Here is a 19476-nt window from a genome sequence, read left to right on the forward strand (position 1 = left end):
ATTCTGTTTTCTGATTTTATTCGATGTATTCGTACTTATCAGGTACGAGTTACCCATCCTAGTAAAAAAAAAAAAAAAAGAGCTTGTTCAATTTGTAGCCCTTAAGAGGATATCTCCTTAATATGATTGGAGCATCATTTTCAGGCAAGTTTTATTGTCATTGAAATATTCCATAATGTGATGGTATATCCATCTTATCAATGTATAACTTGATCTCGAATTCTATTATTATTGCTGTTATCATCGTTATTGCTCCATTGACACTTGACTCTTTGGCTCTCTACCCACGCAATTTAATCTTATTCTATCTATAAATTCGACCATCAAAAAAAATATGTAAATTCTTTTTTGAACATTAAAGTGTGCTTATGTAGTTGCTATCTTTTTTTTTTTCCAATATATATATATATATAATATTATTTATAAATTAAAAATTTTGAAAAATTGGTTTTTTTGATTTTTACTTAAAATAAAAAATTAGTGATCATGTCAAAACGGAACCTTAGGTTCCTCTTCTATATCTAGGAAAACTCTAGAACATTCCACTGGTAATCAATCAAATAGTATTCCCGTACGCCCGATATTCTTTTTCTTTGGGCACAAGGCAAAAAGGCGCCCCAGGGCAAGAACTCGGGAGGGCGGCGTCGGCTCGCGAAAAAGGGAAAACAAAAACGGCGCTCCTTTGAAACGGCTCCGCGATCTCTCCTCCTCCGCGACTTCTTCTTGGTCTCGAGAGGGAAAGTTAGGGGTCTCTCCTCTCCTCCGTTTTCTCTCAGAGCTTGGCCCTGTTTTAAAGCGATGGATTCGAGGGAGATCGCTCGTCCCAAGGTCCCCGCCTTCGATCGAACCGAGATCAATTGGGACAAGTAAGGATCTCTCTTTTTGGATTTTTGTTTCTTTGATTTTCTCGGTAGTCGTTGATCTTTGATTCATCTTTTTGAACCTTTCCTTTTAATTGCATGCTTAATTTATCATCATTTCTTGTTTTCATTATTTCCCTATTTATGCCTCTCCTTGTACGGTAATCTTCATTGAGTTTTAGCGGATATCAAGATTTTGACTGGTTTGGCGGATTGGGGGGCGATCGATTGGGGAAAGAAAGAATCCATCGTGATTTTATCTGTTATTTTCGGTTTTCTTGGTCGCTGGTAACTGCTGATCCGTTTTCTTGAATCTTTTATCATTTATTTAGATTTTGTGCTAGATTTTTCAGAGCGGTAGATTTTCCACTTTGGATCCTTTCTGATCCTTTTCCCTGTACGGTATATGTTTTTATCTTTTATGTTGCACGAAATTAGGATTTCAGTGGTTTATAGAAATTTCATTCATACCAGTTCGCTCATACGATAAAATTCTTATTGCCATTTTTTGAGTTTAAATTTTCTTGTTCGGTATGAAAATCTTGGTTTCGTATGTTTCAGATTGCTTATGCAATAATGCCATTGTTGGTTAGGGTTCGATCATAAGAACAGATTTGTTTTTATTTTTAAATTTTAGTTATCATATACTTTGGATTATAAGAAGTTGCTACTTTGTCGGATTTCAGTGACGATTCTTTCCCAATTTACTTTTCGCTTGATGCATTCGTTTGTTGTTTAAGCTGTCGAGTCTTTCATCAAATCTTATTTTTGTTTTCCCTTCATTGTTTATTCTCTTGTGTCGAGTATCCTGTAAGTGGTATCTTGTTCATTGCTTTGTTTTTTCATTTCTTCACATCTGTGAACCACTAGGCCACCTTTTATACTTGTTTTATTAATCACAAGTGATGAAGAATAATTGAATGCTTTTAGTTAGGTTAGTTAATTGTACTACAAAATTATAAGTTTGCTTTAAGATAAAGTGTCGAGAGCCTGTCCTTTTAAGTAGGAATAGTTGATTAGAAGCAGAGAAGACTTGTAGAAATTTCACTCATCTAATGCTGGTGTAAACTTAAAAATATCTAACTAGCTATTTTCTAATCATTAGGTTCAGCTTTTTGAATATCCATGCTACTTTACCACTTTGAAACAAATTTGAAAATGAGAGTGGGAGAGAGATCATAGGCTATGGAAAAGGCAATGACTACTTGTTGCATGTAAACTTAAAAATATCTAACTAGCTATTTTCTAATCATTAGGTTCAGCTTTTTGAATATCCATGCTACTTTACTACTTTGAAACAAATTTGAAAATGGGAGTGGGAGAGAGATCATAGGCTATGGAAAAAGCAATGACTACTTGTTGCATGGATTCGAAAAAGGACAATAATTATGCCAATAAACTATGATATAAGCATGTTAAACGTAACCAGAAAAAATCAAGGTTAATTTGTTTCAAATAATTGGATAAAATAAGCTCAGAAAACAAATGAAATTAATGAGAGATTTTTAAACTAACCAGATAGTTGCAAAGATCAGTGATGTCCAAAAGACAAAAGCCCTGTAAAGGCAGGCATGCAGAAGCATCTGCAGCAGCTTATTAGGATGAAGCATCTTGTCTTAAATGAAGACCTACTTTTCATCCAGAAAAATGTCTTTTTGAACACACTTCCATCCCTTTTGGCCAAAGCAATGAAATGACACCAATGGTGGTTCATCATAAGTTCAGTGGTCGGTTTCATTTTGCAAGGATAATAAAACAATGTTGCATAGTATGTCCACTTATCTTGTTAATCACTACTCCCTTAGACATCTCCCTTACACCGTCCTAACTCATATCCGAACAAATATGCATTTTTTCAGAATTAACTAAATGTAAGAGTTTTCTTCATTTCTAAACCATGCAGGAAATTTTTATCTGTTCTTTAATCTTTTCTCACCAAATTGTTAAGGAACAGAACTTTCTTCTTAAACTTAGATATTTGTTTTGGACCTTTGGTACTTATTCAAGTTGACCGAACATGGTCATTTGGTGGGTTGAGTCAAAAAGGACCACTTTGCGGTGCTTTTGCTTGAGATTTGACTAACTTGGTTGGGTAAAATTGTGAACCATATCATATGGTGAATCCAAAATTTACCTTGGGGATTGATCACATACATACATACATATATACAGACATGCATACATATGTACGTATACATATACATACATATACATGTATATACACATATATGCACATGTGTTTGTGTGTTTTGATGCTTATTCAAAAAGGAGAAACTTAAAGTTACAAACGCTAAGTTGCTAACAAATATATTAATGGAATGGCCATGAGCTTGCAAGTTGTTTAATTTATTCACTAGGGACACTTGGACTTACTTACTGTGTGTTGAGATACTTAATTGATAACCAACTGTGATACACTTATATTTAAAACATAATGACATTTTGCTTAGAGTGTTCATATAATTATGGTAGCTTTATATTACAAATTATAGTGACTTTTTCTTGAAATATGCATATAATCTTGATAACTTTATATTAAAAACATAAGGATACTCTGCTTGAAATGTCAATAAAACCTTAGGGACACTTCACTCAAAGTGTCTAGCACGTAAACCTAAGAGTTCCTGGCATGACACTCCAAAAAAGGCATCAAATGTTGGACACTTTTTGCTGTTGTTAGCAGGATGCTTCAAAGTGGAGTGTCCAATTGTATTATGTTATGTCACGCCATGTCCATCCAAAAGTGTCAACACTTCCATGTAGCTTAGAAATGGAGTGTCTGGTAATGTAGATTTACACGCACACATACCCATAAGACATATGCTGGTTTTATGACCAATCCTTGCTGTTCTTTGTATTTGGCAAAGGAGCATAAAAAGTTCAAAGGTAGTACAATCTGGAAGATAGAGAATATTTTGTATGCCATTTGTTTGTTGTGTATTTTGTTGAATCTTTCTTCTTGTGTCATGGTCAGGGGCCATAAGCTAATTGTTTAAATGCTGTGATTTTTTTTAAACCCTTTCATATTATCTGACTTTAAGTTTTCGAGACCAAGAGCAGGTGGGTCTATGGGAGCAGGGAAGTGTAGCATTCAATAAGACTCGTGTCTGGTAACATCTAGGCATCCTTTGTATAAATCAATATTCGTTCTTGTAAAATGATGGAGATCTACCTATTTTTGGTACTCATGTTTTCAAAACATAGATGACATATTGATTCTAGAAATGTAGAGCTATGAATGTTATGTGTTAATGTACTAAGATTGCTTTTGAAAGATCCTTGTTTTTAGCAGGGATGGAAGTGTTAGCATGTGGTTGCATGCTCTAGGTACTAGATTTTGGCTACCAAGTACCACATATTTTTCGAAATAGTTGTTGAAGGTATAAACTTGTTGCCTTCTTTTCTCTTTGTGAAGAGTGCTCGATTCATGAGCTTGCTATTTGTAACCAATGAGGTAGATATGACTTCCAACAAACTCATCCATGATGTTGCCCTTCTCTTGCCCAAATATGCTTAGGCAAAGAATCTTTCACCAACTCAAAAATGAGGGATATAGGTTGTGAAATAGGTTTCTCAGACATTCTCCAACCATGACATTATACTTTGTTTAATAGTGCTGATTCTACATATTTGGTGCAAGACTTGGTGGTTAAGGTTCAGCTTATGCTTACAAGTCTCATACTTAGCTGTCTAGAACTGACCTAGTGACTTCATTATTTAATGAGGTTATGCCTGTAGTCATCTTGTTCAAGTTTATATTGTTTTACTGGTTTCGTGCTTAATTTTAAGTTTTGTAATTTCTATAGCAAATGCTCTCTGTAGTTTATAAACTGCTGCGGTGCTGCCCGGTGTAAAACTTCACTTCTTGAGTTAATAAGATCACTTTTAGCTATGCCCTTCTGTTTCATGCTACTTGATGTTTATTTTATATTTATTTTCAAAAGACTATTGTCTCTATTTACCTGTCAACCTTCTAAATCAGTGATTCCTTTCAGCCAAATGATGAAAGAGCTCTATAAATTGGTGAAGGATGTAGGGAATGTTTTTTGATTGTTTAGTTCCTCCCTATTTGAGATTCTGCTCTACTTTGCTTCTTGATGTGCATACTGTTGCGATATTGTTGAGAACAATCAGGAATATCCTCAGTGCTCTATTACTATTTTTATCATATTTTGCTTATTTTGTTGTACTGCCGCTAATAATGAATCTTCACAGAACTAAACTACCACGTAAATACTCTTTGAGCTTATACTATTTATTTAAAGGTCTTCCACCAATATTTAGAATATTTTCTTTATAACTGAAATCAATGTTTATGTCTCTAATACCTGTTTACGTGCAACTTTTGTACTTAAACCAAGTCTATATGCTTACTTATTCCATCCAATCCTGCAGGCTTGACAAAACTAAGTTGTATGTCGTAGGAGCTGGCCTCTTTACTGGTGTTACTGTGGCCCTGTATCCCATCTCTGTCATAAAGACCAGGATGCAGGTTGCTTCAAAAGATGCTGCACAGAAGAACGCATTTGCCGCCATGAGAAATATTCTCAAAGTTGATGGTATTCCAGGCTTATATAGGGGGTTTGGCACAGTTATTACTGGTGCTGTTCCTGCCAGGATCGTTTTCCTCACTTCTTTGGAAACGACAAAAGCGGCTTCACTCAAGCTGGTCGAACCATTTAAGCTCTCTGAACCAGTACAGGCTGCCATCGCAAATGGCATTGCGGGCATGGCAGCGTCTCTTTGTTCTCAGGCTGTGTTTGTTCCTATTGATGTGGTATGAATGTAATCTTTTTGGACAATTATGTGTTTTAATTTGTTTTGAAAATTCCTGAATTTAAGCCAATATTTTGTCTCTCTATCAAGGAAACGTAGCAGGGAAGCTGAAAACCATAGTCATGTATTTCAGCATGAAAACTGATCTCGTTGAATACAAATTATTGTTAGTCTAGTATCATAATCAATTCCTTATCTGCATTTAACTACAAATTGGGGTATATTGCAATCTGTTTCTTGCTGTGCTCAGTAAGTTGTAAATGTGCTGAATCATAGTTTTGATTTTTCTGAGAATGTAGGTTGATTGAAAGCCCCACCTAATAATAATGTGTTGAATCATAATTTTGGTTATAGAATACAAGTAGGCATAGTAGATGCTAGATTGCTTTACGCCTATAATTGTTGTAACCAAAGTCCGCCAAACCGGTACCGGAACCTGTACTGGTCGGCGGATGGGTTGGTACGATACTGAACCTGGTATCGTATCGATATATGGTACACTTGGGCATGCAGATTCCATACCGGCACGCCAATTTTTTTTGGAGTTTTTCAAGTTGTTTTATTTGTTATTTAATCTTTTTAAACTTTTTCAATAATTTTAAGTCTGATTTAGTATTTTTTTTATTTTTTTTAATGTTAAATGATCCTAGTTTAAGCTAAATGATGCTTATTGTTTTAAAATGATTAGGGGTGCAAATGGGTCGGGTCGGGTCGGGTCCTAGGTGACCCCGATCCGACCCGGTTTTTTGTTCGGGTCCCAATTTTGGACCCGGACCCGACCCGGTTGAAGATCGGGTTGGGTCAGGTCGGGTCCGAGTCGGGTTCGGGTCGGGTCCGGGCCTGATTCGGGTCGGGTCCGGGTCCGATCGGGTCTAATTTTTTTGTACTTTTGGGAAAAAATTTGGACAAATCTAATTTGGTCATACCATAATTATGAGGTGCTGGGTGACCCATGACTTGAAAGACTTTGCAATTGAGCTCCAGTCAGAACAGATGACCCATGACTCACTAACTAAGTCGGTCTACAAGCCAAATTTCATATCACACTATTTTTTATCTATATGACTGATTGGACGGAACTCGGTGTCTCCCAGCTCCCCTCTCACGAGGACAAAAAAAAATCCCAGACCTTCTTCCAAAATCCAATTCCATTACAGAAAACTGGCACATGACCCATATTCAGTTGCAGTGTTCCCTCACTTTCTCCCTTCAAAAGTTAAAAGAAACAAAAACCAAAAAACAGAAGGAAAAAAAAAAAGGCAGCTACACACCAGAGGTCTCAACAGTGTAATAGATCGAGAGAGAATCCTGAAGGGCCGACGTTCCTTTGGATTCTGTGAACCTATGCTTCTTGCTAACTTGCTATCCTCCCACACTGACCAACAGTACCACAACCCACGCCAAAAAAAAAGGAAAAGAAAAAGAAAAAGAAAAGACTTTCTTTTGCTTTTCCTCTCTCTCTCTCTTCGAGTCCATTCGGGTCGGGTCGGGTCCGTTTGGTAAACCCAAACCCGACCCAGAAAATGATTCGGGTCCAATTTTAGGACCCGACCCGGACCCGCGGGTCCTAAAATTCGGGTCGGGTCGGGTCGGGTCGGGTCTACGCGGGTCGGGTCGGGTCGGGTCACGGGTTGACCCGACCCATTTGCAGCCTTAAAAATGATACAAAACATAAAATAATTAGTGAGATGTTGCATGCTACAAGAAGCAACATGAAATATCTTCAATCAAGTAGTGTGGTAAAAAATATAAAATAATACAATCAATTATATATATTTAAAGTACAACATACATACCGATATCTAAAATCTCATCGAGTGGCGATGCTTCTCGTAGATATTCGGATCATTAGTATAATTAGGAGACACATCAGCCCACTCCTCTAACCAAGCGGCACAGTTTTGTATATTCATCCCATAAGGATAATTCGCACCGGTTTCGAACGGTTCTGGCCGGTTCCAGGTTGCTTCTGGCCGGTTCGGTCTGGTTCGGGTCTTTTTCAACCGGTTCCAGTCGGTTTGGTACCGGTTCCGACCGATTCGGGGCCTTTCCGTCCAGTTCTGGCCAGTTAGATACCGATTCCGGCCGGTTCAGAGCTGGAACCTTGGTTGTAACCATAGCCTGAATTCCTTCTTTATAATGTACGAATATTCGACTTGCTCATTTTATCCAAGATGCATCCTCTATAACAGCAGTCCTTGACTCCTTGGATTAATGCTTAAAATATTCTGTTCTTAGACATTGCGTTGTATTCAGAGAACATTCCTATCGGGCACAGTAAAAAGATATTATGTTTACATTTTAATTTACAATGAGCTATTTTTATTTGATAAGATGCAAATTATGCCCATACTAATGAGAAAATCTCTTTTTATCCCTTATCATCTTCGAGCAATTTATGAATGTTTATCTGGTTTCATTCTTTCTCAGATTGTGTTCTTTTGTGATGTTCATCTGTTACTGTTCTGCATAACTTCAATTATCAGTGTCTTTGAGAATGGGAGAACATTTTAAATCATTTCTTCTTTTGAAATGGAGGTTTTTACAAATATTGTTTTGTTTCTTATCAAAATGCTTATCTTTGGTAAAATTGTATGAATTATTATTACATTCGAATTTCAATAATCATTGTAATATACTTCCTTTAATTCAAATTGTAAGATAATTATGGCCTACATTTTCTAATATTTAGTATTTTCCTGTTAATCATGGTTCTTTTTTCATAAATGTGTCCCAAATAGTTAAGACAATGCTTAAGGGTTGTCGTTCATTAGTACATCATCTTTTGGCACCTGTTTTCGCATTATGCAACTTTTTTTCCAGTGCAATACAAATTTCTTGTCAAAAATTGTAGGTCATCAATAATTTTCTTCTATATAAAAATATATTGCTGTATCCATGTCTATAACCATTATTAGAAAGTGTTATCCCTGTTCTTGTTTGTACATGCGTACATGCATGATTAAACTAATGAAAATATTTGTTATTCTCTGAGTCCTGACGATGCTGCACCGTAATACTATTGACACTTTTTAACATCAATTGCTACCCAGCCATGTATTGCACATATACTGGATGAGATTTGTTCTGAAAAAGTGGGGCAGCAGATCTGTACATTGTAGAATTTTCCTTTAGATCCTCTTCTCTATGCTTAATGCATGTATCGAATTCTGATATTTGTGCTTGTTATTATAACTCAAAAGACTTATTCTGTAACTCTGTGTATATTTGGAAATTGGAAGCATCTCAATTGCATCTGCATCCTCATAACAACTCAGCTCCTTTAACAATATCTTTAGCCCATTTAGGTACTTCAGGTGCTTCTGACCAGGTTGTAGATAGCTAATTGACACAGACCCTGTTTCTGTAATATGTTCTCACTGGATGTTGTTCTGGAGAAATCAGCTTTAATTATGAGGTGATTTTGTGAGAAATGCTTAGAGAGTTAATGTAACTGGATGTCTGCTAGTTTTTTTAAAGTTGCTTCATTGGGTATTATGACATGTACTGCAAGGTTAATAATATATGGACACAAAAGCACAATTTAGTATTCAAGTACATGTTTGTGATCACGGTGAACTTGTGTTAGGTTAGCCAAAAGTTGATGGTGCAAGGATACTCAGGTTATGCAAAGTATAATGGTGGACTGGATGTTGCTCGTAAGATTGTGAAGTCGGATGGAGTCAAGGGTTTTTACAGAGGATTTGGCTTGTCTGTTATGACATATTCCCCGTCTAGTGCTGTATGGTGGGCAAGTTATGGATCCAGTCAACGTATAATCTGGAGGTAAGACACCGGACTTTCTCTATAAATAGCAAACACCTAAATGGTTGGAACAAGTGCACATGCTGATGTATAGCATATGGTTATAAAAGTTATTTTTCCATTATATACTTGCTGTTCTTGATCATTCATCTACTTCCTTACTGGTTGTTATGATATTTTTGGAAGACGACTGTTTTCACATATCTTGTATGTCATAACATATGAATTTGTGGCATTTTGATAAATAACAAGTGATACCAAAGAAATTTTTATTGGTTTTCTGTTTACAGACATGTTTCCTGTGCTGCTTCCCCTGTCTTCTTATGGTTCTAAGGTCTTATTTAATCGACCAATTTTGTTAGCAACCTTTTTACCAGATATTTGTTTTATGTTCGTGGGAGAAGAATGCATTGCTTGGTTGTTGCTTGGTATAGTATTTATAATCTCTGGATACCTTCGATGCAGGTACCTTAATCATGTGTAGGCTCCGTATTTCGATTTGGCTGTTCCTTTTGTACAATAATTTATTCTTGTAATTTAACCTTAATACAGGGCATATATATCTACTTGGGGCTCATTTTTTGGGAGTTCTACTATCTTAATATCTTGGTATAAAGCATTTTACTTTTTATGGGTATTTAACCATTTTTTCAGTTTTGGATTCTTTCCATGTGGAGAATATCTAATGTAAAATATTTAAACCTGAAGTTTTTTAATGTCTAATCCCGTCAAACCGGCATGAAGTTTAATTTTTTATAGTGTTCTAAAAAGAACATATGGATCTAAGATGATGACTTTCTTTGAAGATGAATAAGATGAAATACTACACTTCCTTGACAAATCAAATATGAATCTTTTTATGACTAATTTGCTAACATTTTTATGCCAGTCACTCTTTGCCATCTTTATCTATGAATATAAAATTTTCTTCTCATTATTCTTTTAGACCTTCCCCTCCCTAATAGTGATCCTTTTACTGAAACACTTCTTGTTCAAGTTGTGTTACTACAAACTTTAATCCTGTGCGGCATGCCTGGTACATGTTTGATGATGTTTTCTGACATCTAGGCATGGTGTAAACTTTGTTTTTAACACAGTAAGATATGAAGTACAAAGCCAAAACATTTATGAGGCATCAAAAGAAGGTGCATGATCAACTTCTTGCTGATAGGTTCTCTGGTTGAAAAATTTGCAAAGATGTGATGCACATAAACAAATATTGTGGTCTAGAACCAACTTAATATGTTCAAACTATTCTTTTATTTTCCTTTCTTCCTCCTCTCCCTCCTCCTCCTCCTAACAAAGTTTTGTAGTTCAATCTCCTAAATTTCTTTAGCTACAAGTTTCATAAATTTACTGTTTTGCAACCTTATTCTGTACAGTGTCGTGGTAGGTAACTGCAATGCCAATCTTATTTGGTGGACAAGGTCAGCTCTAATAGTCAGTCTGATAATTATGTTCCAAACATTAGTAGCTTGAAATATGAATATGAGTAGATGGTGCTGCAAGTTATCGTAATATGGTTTCCTACAAGTGCCATCAATTCCTTTATTAGTATTCTTGTAAATGTAGCTGGCTAGCTGCTGGAGACACTTGTCTCATTAGAGGCTCACAACCATCATTATTTTCAGTAGATTATAACCCTATAGCCTAACTATTGGAAAGCTTCTCACCATAATTCTCTTTATTGTCTCGAATAGGCTCTTAGGCCATGGGAATGATACGGAAACTGTTCCTAGCCAGCAAAAAATAATGTGCGTTCAAGCTACAGGTGGAGTTGTTGCTGGTGCGGTGGCATCTTGTATCACAACCCCTTTAGACACGATCAAGACTCGATTGCAGGTATATGCTTAATCTTTGGCTATCATTGGTTTTGCTCGTTCTCTACTTTCTGCATGCAGTTCCTTTCCTCTCCAGTCTGCATATAGCCTGATGTTTCTTGCATGTTCATTTTGAGCAATTCTAAGTTCATTCTGTTATTGCTGGTGCGGTGGCATCTTGTGTCGCGACCCCTTTAGACATGATTAAGACTTGATTGCAGGTACATGCTTAATCTCTGGCTATCATCTGTTTTGATAGCAGTACAAATATATAACATGTTGGCAGCAAACACGGGGTTTGTATGCTGACATGGATGCCAGTCATGAAAGACTTACATAGAAGACACATTGTTTTAGGGATCTTAGACACTATATTAAAATTGTTCATTTGGATCAAAATGGCCCTAATGGTCTTTGGTTTGGATCTCCGGATTGGGATCAGATTGGATCCTAGACAGAAACCAGGATCATAAGATCCAGATTACGAAGCATACAATTCTGAATTTTAAGATCCATATCTGCATCATGTCATTTTCATGTTAAAGCAATTTGAACATCTGTCCTTTTGATTAATTTAAATTTTTTAAATTTTAAATGAGCAATTCATCATTAATAAGCCTCTGAAAATATTAAAAAGAACCTCTTGCTATTTTAAACTTTCGAAAGTAAAGAAAAAGAGATTTGGAAGCATATGGGCGCATTTTTTCAATTTTTGAAAGTAAACCTATATATGAGTGTCTCACTTATTTGCATGTTCTCATATCTTTGCAACTGTTTTTAAAATCTGCTTACGCTTTTCGACAACCTATTATTTCAAAGGAGAATTGAGTCTATGCATTTGGGGCAAAGGTAGCTTGCTTTGTTCGTTTTTATTCATGATTAGGGTTAAATATGTTGGTAAAGGTGAGAAAACTCATTTGTTGTTGTATAATGTTCAACTGGTGGATGGGGGGGAATTCATTGTTTATTCCTCAAGAAGCAAAAGTAAAAGGGGTTAAATTTGTGTCTCAAATCCAACAAAGATGATGTTGACGATGACAACATATTATTTATACTTATTCATCTTAATCCTATTTATATATATTTTTGGGGGTCAATTAAGATATAATATGGACTTATATGGTGGCTTTTAGTCATATGGAATAACATAACTTTGTTTTCATTTTTGGAAGTGGTAGACATGGGCTTAAGGTTGTTGGAAAGTAAACTCCTTACAACCATGTATGATGGTTTCTTACTTTTAACTCCTTTAAAGTTTTAATTTATTCATGTCCTTACTTTCATAATTTTACCCTTTTTCTTCATCATTTAAATGAAGTTGGAAAGAATCTTACAACCTAAGATCTAATCTACGATCCAATCTTATCTGGTCCACTCTACATTTATGGTACAACTCTATCCTGATAACATTGGTAAGATAGGACGTGTAGAAATATATATGCATGTACATCCTTGTAAATGGAGTAGCTAAATTCAAAAAAAAAAGCAAGATGAAACTAACTTGTCATTATCTACCAGTGCTTGAAAGTCATCGAACCATATTTACTCACTACAGCATCCAGGTCGTGGGTTCCTGACTTGACCATGGGTCCAATTTGACAGGCTCCCACATGAAATGTTCTCCTCCTTCACACTCCCAGCTGCTATTCTCCTACTTCACATATCCTCAAGATCCCAACCAAGCCATCCTACTCCCAGCATCTCCCCCTCCCCCTTCCTTATCAAGCCTTGCTGCTTACTAGATTTTATTACTCTACCTTCGCTGCCCAGTCGATCTGGCCCGATTTGGTCGCTCCGCCTATGCTCCCTCTTGATCTTAGCTGCCTCTACATCACTGCCACCAGAATGGGTTCCATTGTCTCTGATCCCATTGGATCTGGTCATGTCACTGCCAGTTCTAGCTCACTAGTTCCTTTCCTACTAGATGGCTATTTTTTCCACAAGATATAGCTGTGCCACCTCTGTTGAATAGGAAGAGAAGGGAAAGGGAAGGAGAGGAGCAACTGTGAACTTGTTTCTCCACCTTTTCAAGTGATGGTTCCATCTGACCTGGAAGGGTTGACACTGGTTTAATTTGGGTTGTTCAAGCAATACAATCATCTGGGTTAATCAACCTGATCCGCAATAGGTGTCAGGTGGCAGGTCCTCTACTATAGGTACTTGGATGTGGAGGTGGAATGAGAAGATATTATCATCTTGTACTCTTGGGATCTATATGCAGATGGCGTAAGCATTAAAGCTTGTCATTTTTCACAACCTTTCATGTGGACATATATGTTGAGAGGATACTCACTTGTAAGAACCTTGCTACAAGGGGAGGCTCTTTGGTCTGTGAAATAGAATTTTTGTCAATGTTTGTAGACTGTCTTCGCATAACTTATTTGTATCTGTAATTGATCAAGTAGGCTTCTGACTCCCTGTATAAGTGCTATGAACTTTTGGTTCTTAGACTGGAGTCCAGTAATAGGAGGCATGGTTTTTCTTTTTCCCTTTTTGGTGGATGTTCATCTTCTACTTTGTGCATTTTTTCTTTTTTATTTGAGCCCTTAAGTTTTCACTGTAGCTTTGCCGCTAACAAGAGAAAGAAAGGCTGTTTGTCATTATTCTTGGCATGCAAATTTTAATTCTGCCAACTTTTGATTGTCTATTGTTTCATTTATTTATTTTTCGGACGTAGGTTATGGATAATAAACAGAGACAAACTGCAAGACAAGTTGTCAAAAGATTGATTGCTGAAGATGGATGGAAAGGGTTCTACAGAGGATTAGGTCCAAGGTTTTTCAGCATGTCAGCATGGGGTACCACGATGATAGTAGCATATGAATATCTGAGTAGGGAAACTCTTCCTTCTTTACATATAATATGTTACTTTATGTTATCAGTTTGTTGTTTCATTCATCTTTACATGCCTTTGATCTTTATACTATCATATAGTATGTGTCAACTTCCCATTCTATGTAGAGCCGTTGGTTTTCCCTTTTTGTTGAGGTTTACCTTTTAGTTCCCAACGTGGAAATAAAGACGATTCTGTTACATTATAATAAGCAGTGAAGAAAATTGTGTATGAGTGAATACTATTGGCATAACAGGTCTATTCTAACTCAAAAACAGAAATCTTAATATAGTCAGATTTTATATAAGAAATGCACTTTTGTTCTCTGGTTATTCTGAGCAGGAAAGGAAAAGAATTTTAAAAGAATAATAAAACTAGCTCTGCTATACGGCTCAAGTAAACTGAAATGGAATTTTCACATGTATTGAACATGGAAAAAATATGGATGTGGATAAAGATATTTAGCAAAACTAAGGAGGAAGTTAGAAATGAGAACATTTAACTAAGAGAGATCAGTGAGATGCTTCAGTCATTTGCATTCAAAGGTCAGAAAAAGACTTGACAATATGGGGACACTTTTGTTTAAGGGGTCTGAAGAGCATGGATGAACCACCATGATACTTGGAGTGTCGACCCAAATTGAGAGGATTGAATTCTTTTGGTCAAAGTTTTTTTTTTCTTTGATCATTCATATCCTAGGATTCAAAGGGTGTCCACAAAGAACGGAAACCCAGCTGATGCCACTCAAATTAAGCAAGCTCCTTGAGCTTTTTCAGAAATTAATGTTCCCATATAGTTGCTGTGCAGCTCTGCTAAAATTGCTATGCAGCTTATTGATTTGTCAACGTTGCAATGCCTAATACTTGGTTCAACAAACATATGTCACCCCAAATATATATCAACATATATAATGAGTTTGATTAGCTTGGGCATGTTTATCAATGCTAATGTATGTCCTGTTTGCAACTTTCATGTTGAGCTAAGAACAATTCACTATGTAATTGTTTAATATTGACATAGTTATTTTAAGAAAGATTATCTAAGTACATTATTGTTAAGGAGTTATTTATGCCCCTGACAATGAAGGTAAACTCTTTGTTATCTTGAAGCTTCATGGTGGCATCTCAGATAAGCTATTCAGTCTGCATTTGTAGCTATGAGCAAATATGAACTTACACTACCACAGAAGGTTCCATTTTCCCCATGGAGTGAATAGATAAAATTTGTGAGTTCCTGCAATACTCGCGATACATTAGGCATAAATACAATTACGCAGCTGAAAGTATAGGGAACAAATATCGAACATTGATAAATACTATAATTTTGCAATTATAGTATTTATTGCAAAATTACTATAATTTGTGAGGATTTTTTTTCTCCTCTGTTTCCTTTTTAACTTATTTATTGTCAATTCTTGCCCTGCAAAAGATGGTCACAAACTGGTAGGTGGATGACCTTTTGTTTTAAAAAAAAATCTGATAGTGGCATGCTGTCATCATTATTGTATTTATTCTGACCTCCATACTTAGATCGAGATATTGGATATAGAATGCCAATCTTGAAATGAAAAAAAAAGGGTAATCAGCTGTGACACGTTCACTAAAAAAAAATCCTTTTGTAGCTAATCATTTATCGAGAGAAATTGAAAAACTCAACATGAGGGAGGAGAAAGAAATAATTATGAGTGGATTATTCCAGGAACTTACGTAGACATTACCTCCCTAAACCTATTTGCACTGTTAATTGTTAGAGCTAAAACTTCCTAAATTGATCAGTTACTATTTGTTATCATAATTATTATGTGGCTGAAAAAACATAAATGGCTTTCAGAGCTGATGATTATTTAGTATACCTAATTTTGCAAATTATAGTAAGGTTTCCGTTTCATTAATCCTGGCATATACAACCTTAAAGCCAATCTGCTCAACCATTTTTGCTATTAAGAAGAATCAGAGAAGGTGCTAGTTAATAATGAGCTATGGTGTAATAAAAATTAATTGGTAACAGGCGACAATTTTTTGAATGTATCTTATCCTTTTATTAGAGCACTAACTAAAGTAACTGGGCAAGTTACTGCTTCTAAAATCTGGCATAAGGACATTTTGTAGCATGCTCTTTGTTAATTTGTTTCAAACCATGTAGATAAGTATCTGCAAGTTACCAATTAAATGGTCCATGAAAATTCACTTAGTTTAACAAAATTTGTGGATACAAAGCATCATAGAAGAATTTTAAAAAAAAATCATAGAACTCTCTGAATTTCTACTAGAGACAAGAACTGCATATATCAAAGAATTTTCATCATATGACGGCAAAATATACGGCCATCAGGAAGTAGAGATTGTTTGTATGAATCTGTGGAGGTGTTGGACTTATGCTTGTCTAATATGGAGACTCAATTTAATGATAATTCTTAGGTAGATTCTGGAAAGCTTGTCTGATCTAAATTCTTGGAAAACCATGCAATGACTGTAGAATTTTCATGAATATTCTAGCATGTAAACAATTTGCAGTAATAACTCTGAAGGTGCCCGTTCCTTCATATATTTTTTAATAAATTGAATTCTGGGTTTGGTTCATCTTACCTTTTTTTTTTTAACATACTCTGATCTTCTAAATGTACATCATGTGGTCTTCTTTTTCAGAGCGGCTGTGTGCAAAAAGTGAAGAGATTTGATTTCTATATTCTACCATTCGAAGCAGATTTGCAAAACTGCAACAGTTTCCATAAATACCATAATCCATATTTGCAGTGAAGTGTAAATCAGGGAGCCTATTATTCACGCTGAGAAGCCCCATGAAGTGGTCGCCTGGACAGTCAGTGGCTCGGGTCGTTTCAGCTTCTCCTCAGTATTTTGAGGAGAGATGATATGATTCATTATATTTGAGATCACTTTTTATAGAACAGTTATTAAAACAGGTTGCCACTTTTGTTATTTGAAACTCACCATCAATTCTGCAGGTAAGATATTTGACCGACCCGTCCTTTTGTTATATGCCCAAATAGAGTTCGCCATTTTTTCCAGCCAATTGCTGATTCTTTCCTTTTAGAGATGTACTCAGTGGAATAATTCTTTGCATATTCTCATTCATATACACAGATCTGTGAGATAGTTATGTAATACTTATCAGTTAAGGCAAGGGCTTTAGGATTTTCAATATCTTACTGTGGTGATTTTCTATATCTTGTTGATGATGTTGTGCTGATCAGTTTTATGTTACAACCGTGGCGGTTTATAGGAGCACAAATTACTTTCAACGCCCAGAAAACATAGCAGCCTTTTTTCTTCTCAGTTTTTGATGTAAAAGACAGCAAAATGGCCACTTATTGCCTAATAATACACAAGCTGTACATCAGTAAATTCCATGCAGAAAAAAATAATATTCCTTTTGTAACAAAAAGGAAAATAGGTGCCAAACTTGTGTCTAGTGTGAAAAGCTTGAAAGATCATAGCATGTGTAGCTTTAGGGTAGAACAAAGTTCGTGATCCTTTTTGGCTGGCAGTCTGCTGTTTTGTAGGTCCAATATATAGATGGATTATAGTAAAGCAAGAAAGCAACAGAAGTTGTGCTATGTCAATTTTCTTCTTTATTCATTTAGTTTTATATTTTCTATGTATTGTAGGAACACTATATAAACCTGATATTGGAAATCTGAATCCAGGAATTTAGTGGATGTGAGATTTATTTTACTTGGTGGCAAAAGTATCCGCTGCAATCACCGAAATCAGAGAGATGTAACTTGTTATGTGAGATTCCTGCATAATACCCATGGATTTAGCAAAACTACATTAATCTGTACTGCAGGAACATACTTAACACACAATGTAACATTCATTGATAAACCTTTGATCTAGAGGCCTTGATGATGCCAGTTGAGAGGGAGCCCAAATAGAGTTAAAGAACTGTTTTACTTTTTGTTTGAAACCTTGTTGCTTTGTTGAATATAAATTTGAGTTGTTTTTGGTCAGCCATGCAATGCCTGTGCTTGGTAAAATTTTAATCCATGTTCGGCAAATGATGCAGGCAAATTTGTTGCTGGGCTCGCCAGCAAATGATGTACAGAAAACATATCTCACAGTCTGTAGCATATCTTCTCCCGGTTCAATGGAAACTCGTTGTTTCCACCATGCTATGGATGGAAACTGCACCTGTAGATTTGATGTCTAAAACTCTAGTGTTGGTATGCTTCACGCATTCATCAGCATGTGTAGTCATTTGGAGGCTTGCATGAAACATTCGTGGGGTCTGGAAATTGATAACTGAGACAATTGTAAATGATTTAACATTCATTTAGGTGCCCCTGAAAAAACAATCTTTCCTTGCATTCATATGGAACTTATTGTTTTGGGAACTGGTAGATGAGTAGCCGTCAATGCAGGAACCTATATAAGGTGAAGTCGGCATCTTAGCTGAGTTCACGTGGAACAAATGAGGGAGATTCCAAGTAATTTGAGGAGTTCCCGTGGAACAAATTAGAGAGCTACAAGTGATTTGAGGTTCAATTTGGAATATCTGAATATTTATTCGACCTTAATCCATTTGCGGTTTCTAATGCGCATGACAGAACACATTTGAGTGCGATCAATTGAAAGGTCAAATTTATCCAGTCAAGAAAATGAGGAAAGCAAAAGGTACCAACTTATCCAGGTGAAAAGAACTTTAACAGCTGCAATACATGACTCATGATCTAATCCCATCTTTCACTGAGATTTGGAAGGATAGGGGTATCTTAAGAAGGGCTGTCCCTTGTTGTGCAGCCCATTATCTGAATCTTTTCTTTAAAAGAAATCTAGAAACTCAGTTGCACATGAATTTCGTTGACATGGTTTCCCATGATTGGTTTCATGTGATGCAAGTATACGAAGGTCTCCTCCAAAACATGCTACAGCTATATCTAAAATTTGGAATTAGATATATTTGCAGTATATGTACTGGGCATACATGGTGTGGCCAACATTTCATGAAAGTCGCCATGGGATATATTTGCAGTACATGTAGCAAGCGAACATGGGGTACACAGCAGGGCTAGCAGGGGCAAAACCCCATTCCTGAGCCAGAACCAAGATGATTGAAGGAGTTGTATCCATTTTTCATGACACCCCCTGATTTTGAGATCATCAAGGTCAGTTGACTCAGTTCTGTCGCCAAGGCTAATGGACACTCCATACTCAACCTCGTCAATGCACCGTTTGAGCAGTAGAACCACGACGAGGAATAAAGAGTGATGTTTATTAAGTACCTCCTGTTTGATATTCTTGGTATCGCATTCTCTCGATGAGAAACACACGAGGCTTATTATTTTTCTTATGCTATGTACCTCTTCTGTGAAATTCTGACATTTGCACATGTATCTGAATAGGATCATGCCATTGATAGGAAGCGAGCATTGTAAAATTCACAAAAATTGCACTGCATTGCT

The 19476-nt window shown here is 36.2% G+C and overlaps 1 protein-coding gene across 2 annotated transcripts; it reads left to right on the plus strand.

Moving 5' to 3' along the window:
- Window positions 1-547: 547 nt before the first annotated feature.
- Window positions 548-18405, plus strand: LOC103704491 (Mitochondrial substrate carrier family protein). Of its 2 annotated transcripts, XR_603619.6 has the most exons (7): window positions 602-866; window positions 5256-5637; window positions 9226-9422; window positions 11102-11243; window positions 13899-14052; window positions 16700-17016; window positions 18081-18405. XR_603619.6 is itself a non-coding variant. In XM_008787804.6 (6 exons), exons 1-6 carry the CDS (start codon window positions 799-801, stop codon window positions 16729-16731), a joined length of 975 nt encoding a protein of 324 aa, XP_008786026.4. In that variant the 5' UTR covers window positions 548-798; the 3' UTR covers window positions 16732-17215. The 2 variants fall into 2 exon arrangements, 1 of the variants encoding a protein (XP_008786026.4); XM_008787804.6 differs by lacking the exon at window positions 18081-18405 and having other exon boundaries at window positions 548-866; window positions 16700-17215.
- The last annotated feature ends 1071 nt before the right edge of the window (window positions 18406-19476 follow it).

This window comes from Phoenix dactylifera, chromosome 9, assembly GCF_051530095.1.
Source record: "Phoenix dactylifera cultivar Ajwa chromosome 9, Ajwa_hap1_PhDact_Kaust_v1.1, whole genome shotgun sequence".
In the NCBI taxonomy this organism is placed as follows: Eukaryota; Viridiplantae; Streptophyta; class Magnoliopsida; order Arecales; family Arecaceae; genus Phoenix; species Phoenix dactylifera.

Coding starts and splice junctions, on each gene's coding strand:
- LOC103704491 (XM_008787804.6), top strand. CDS start 799: ATGGATTCGAGGGAGATCGCTCGTCCCAAGGTCCCCGCCTTCGATCGA. Junction 867..5,255: donor ACCGAGATCAATTGGGACAA/GTAAGGATCTCT, acceptor CCAATCCTGCAG/GCTTGACAAAACTAAGTTGT. Junction 5,638..9,225: donor TGTTTGTTCCTATTGATGTG/GTATGAATGTAA, acceptor AACTTGTGTTAG/GTTAGCCAAAAGTTGATGGT.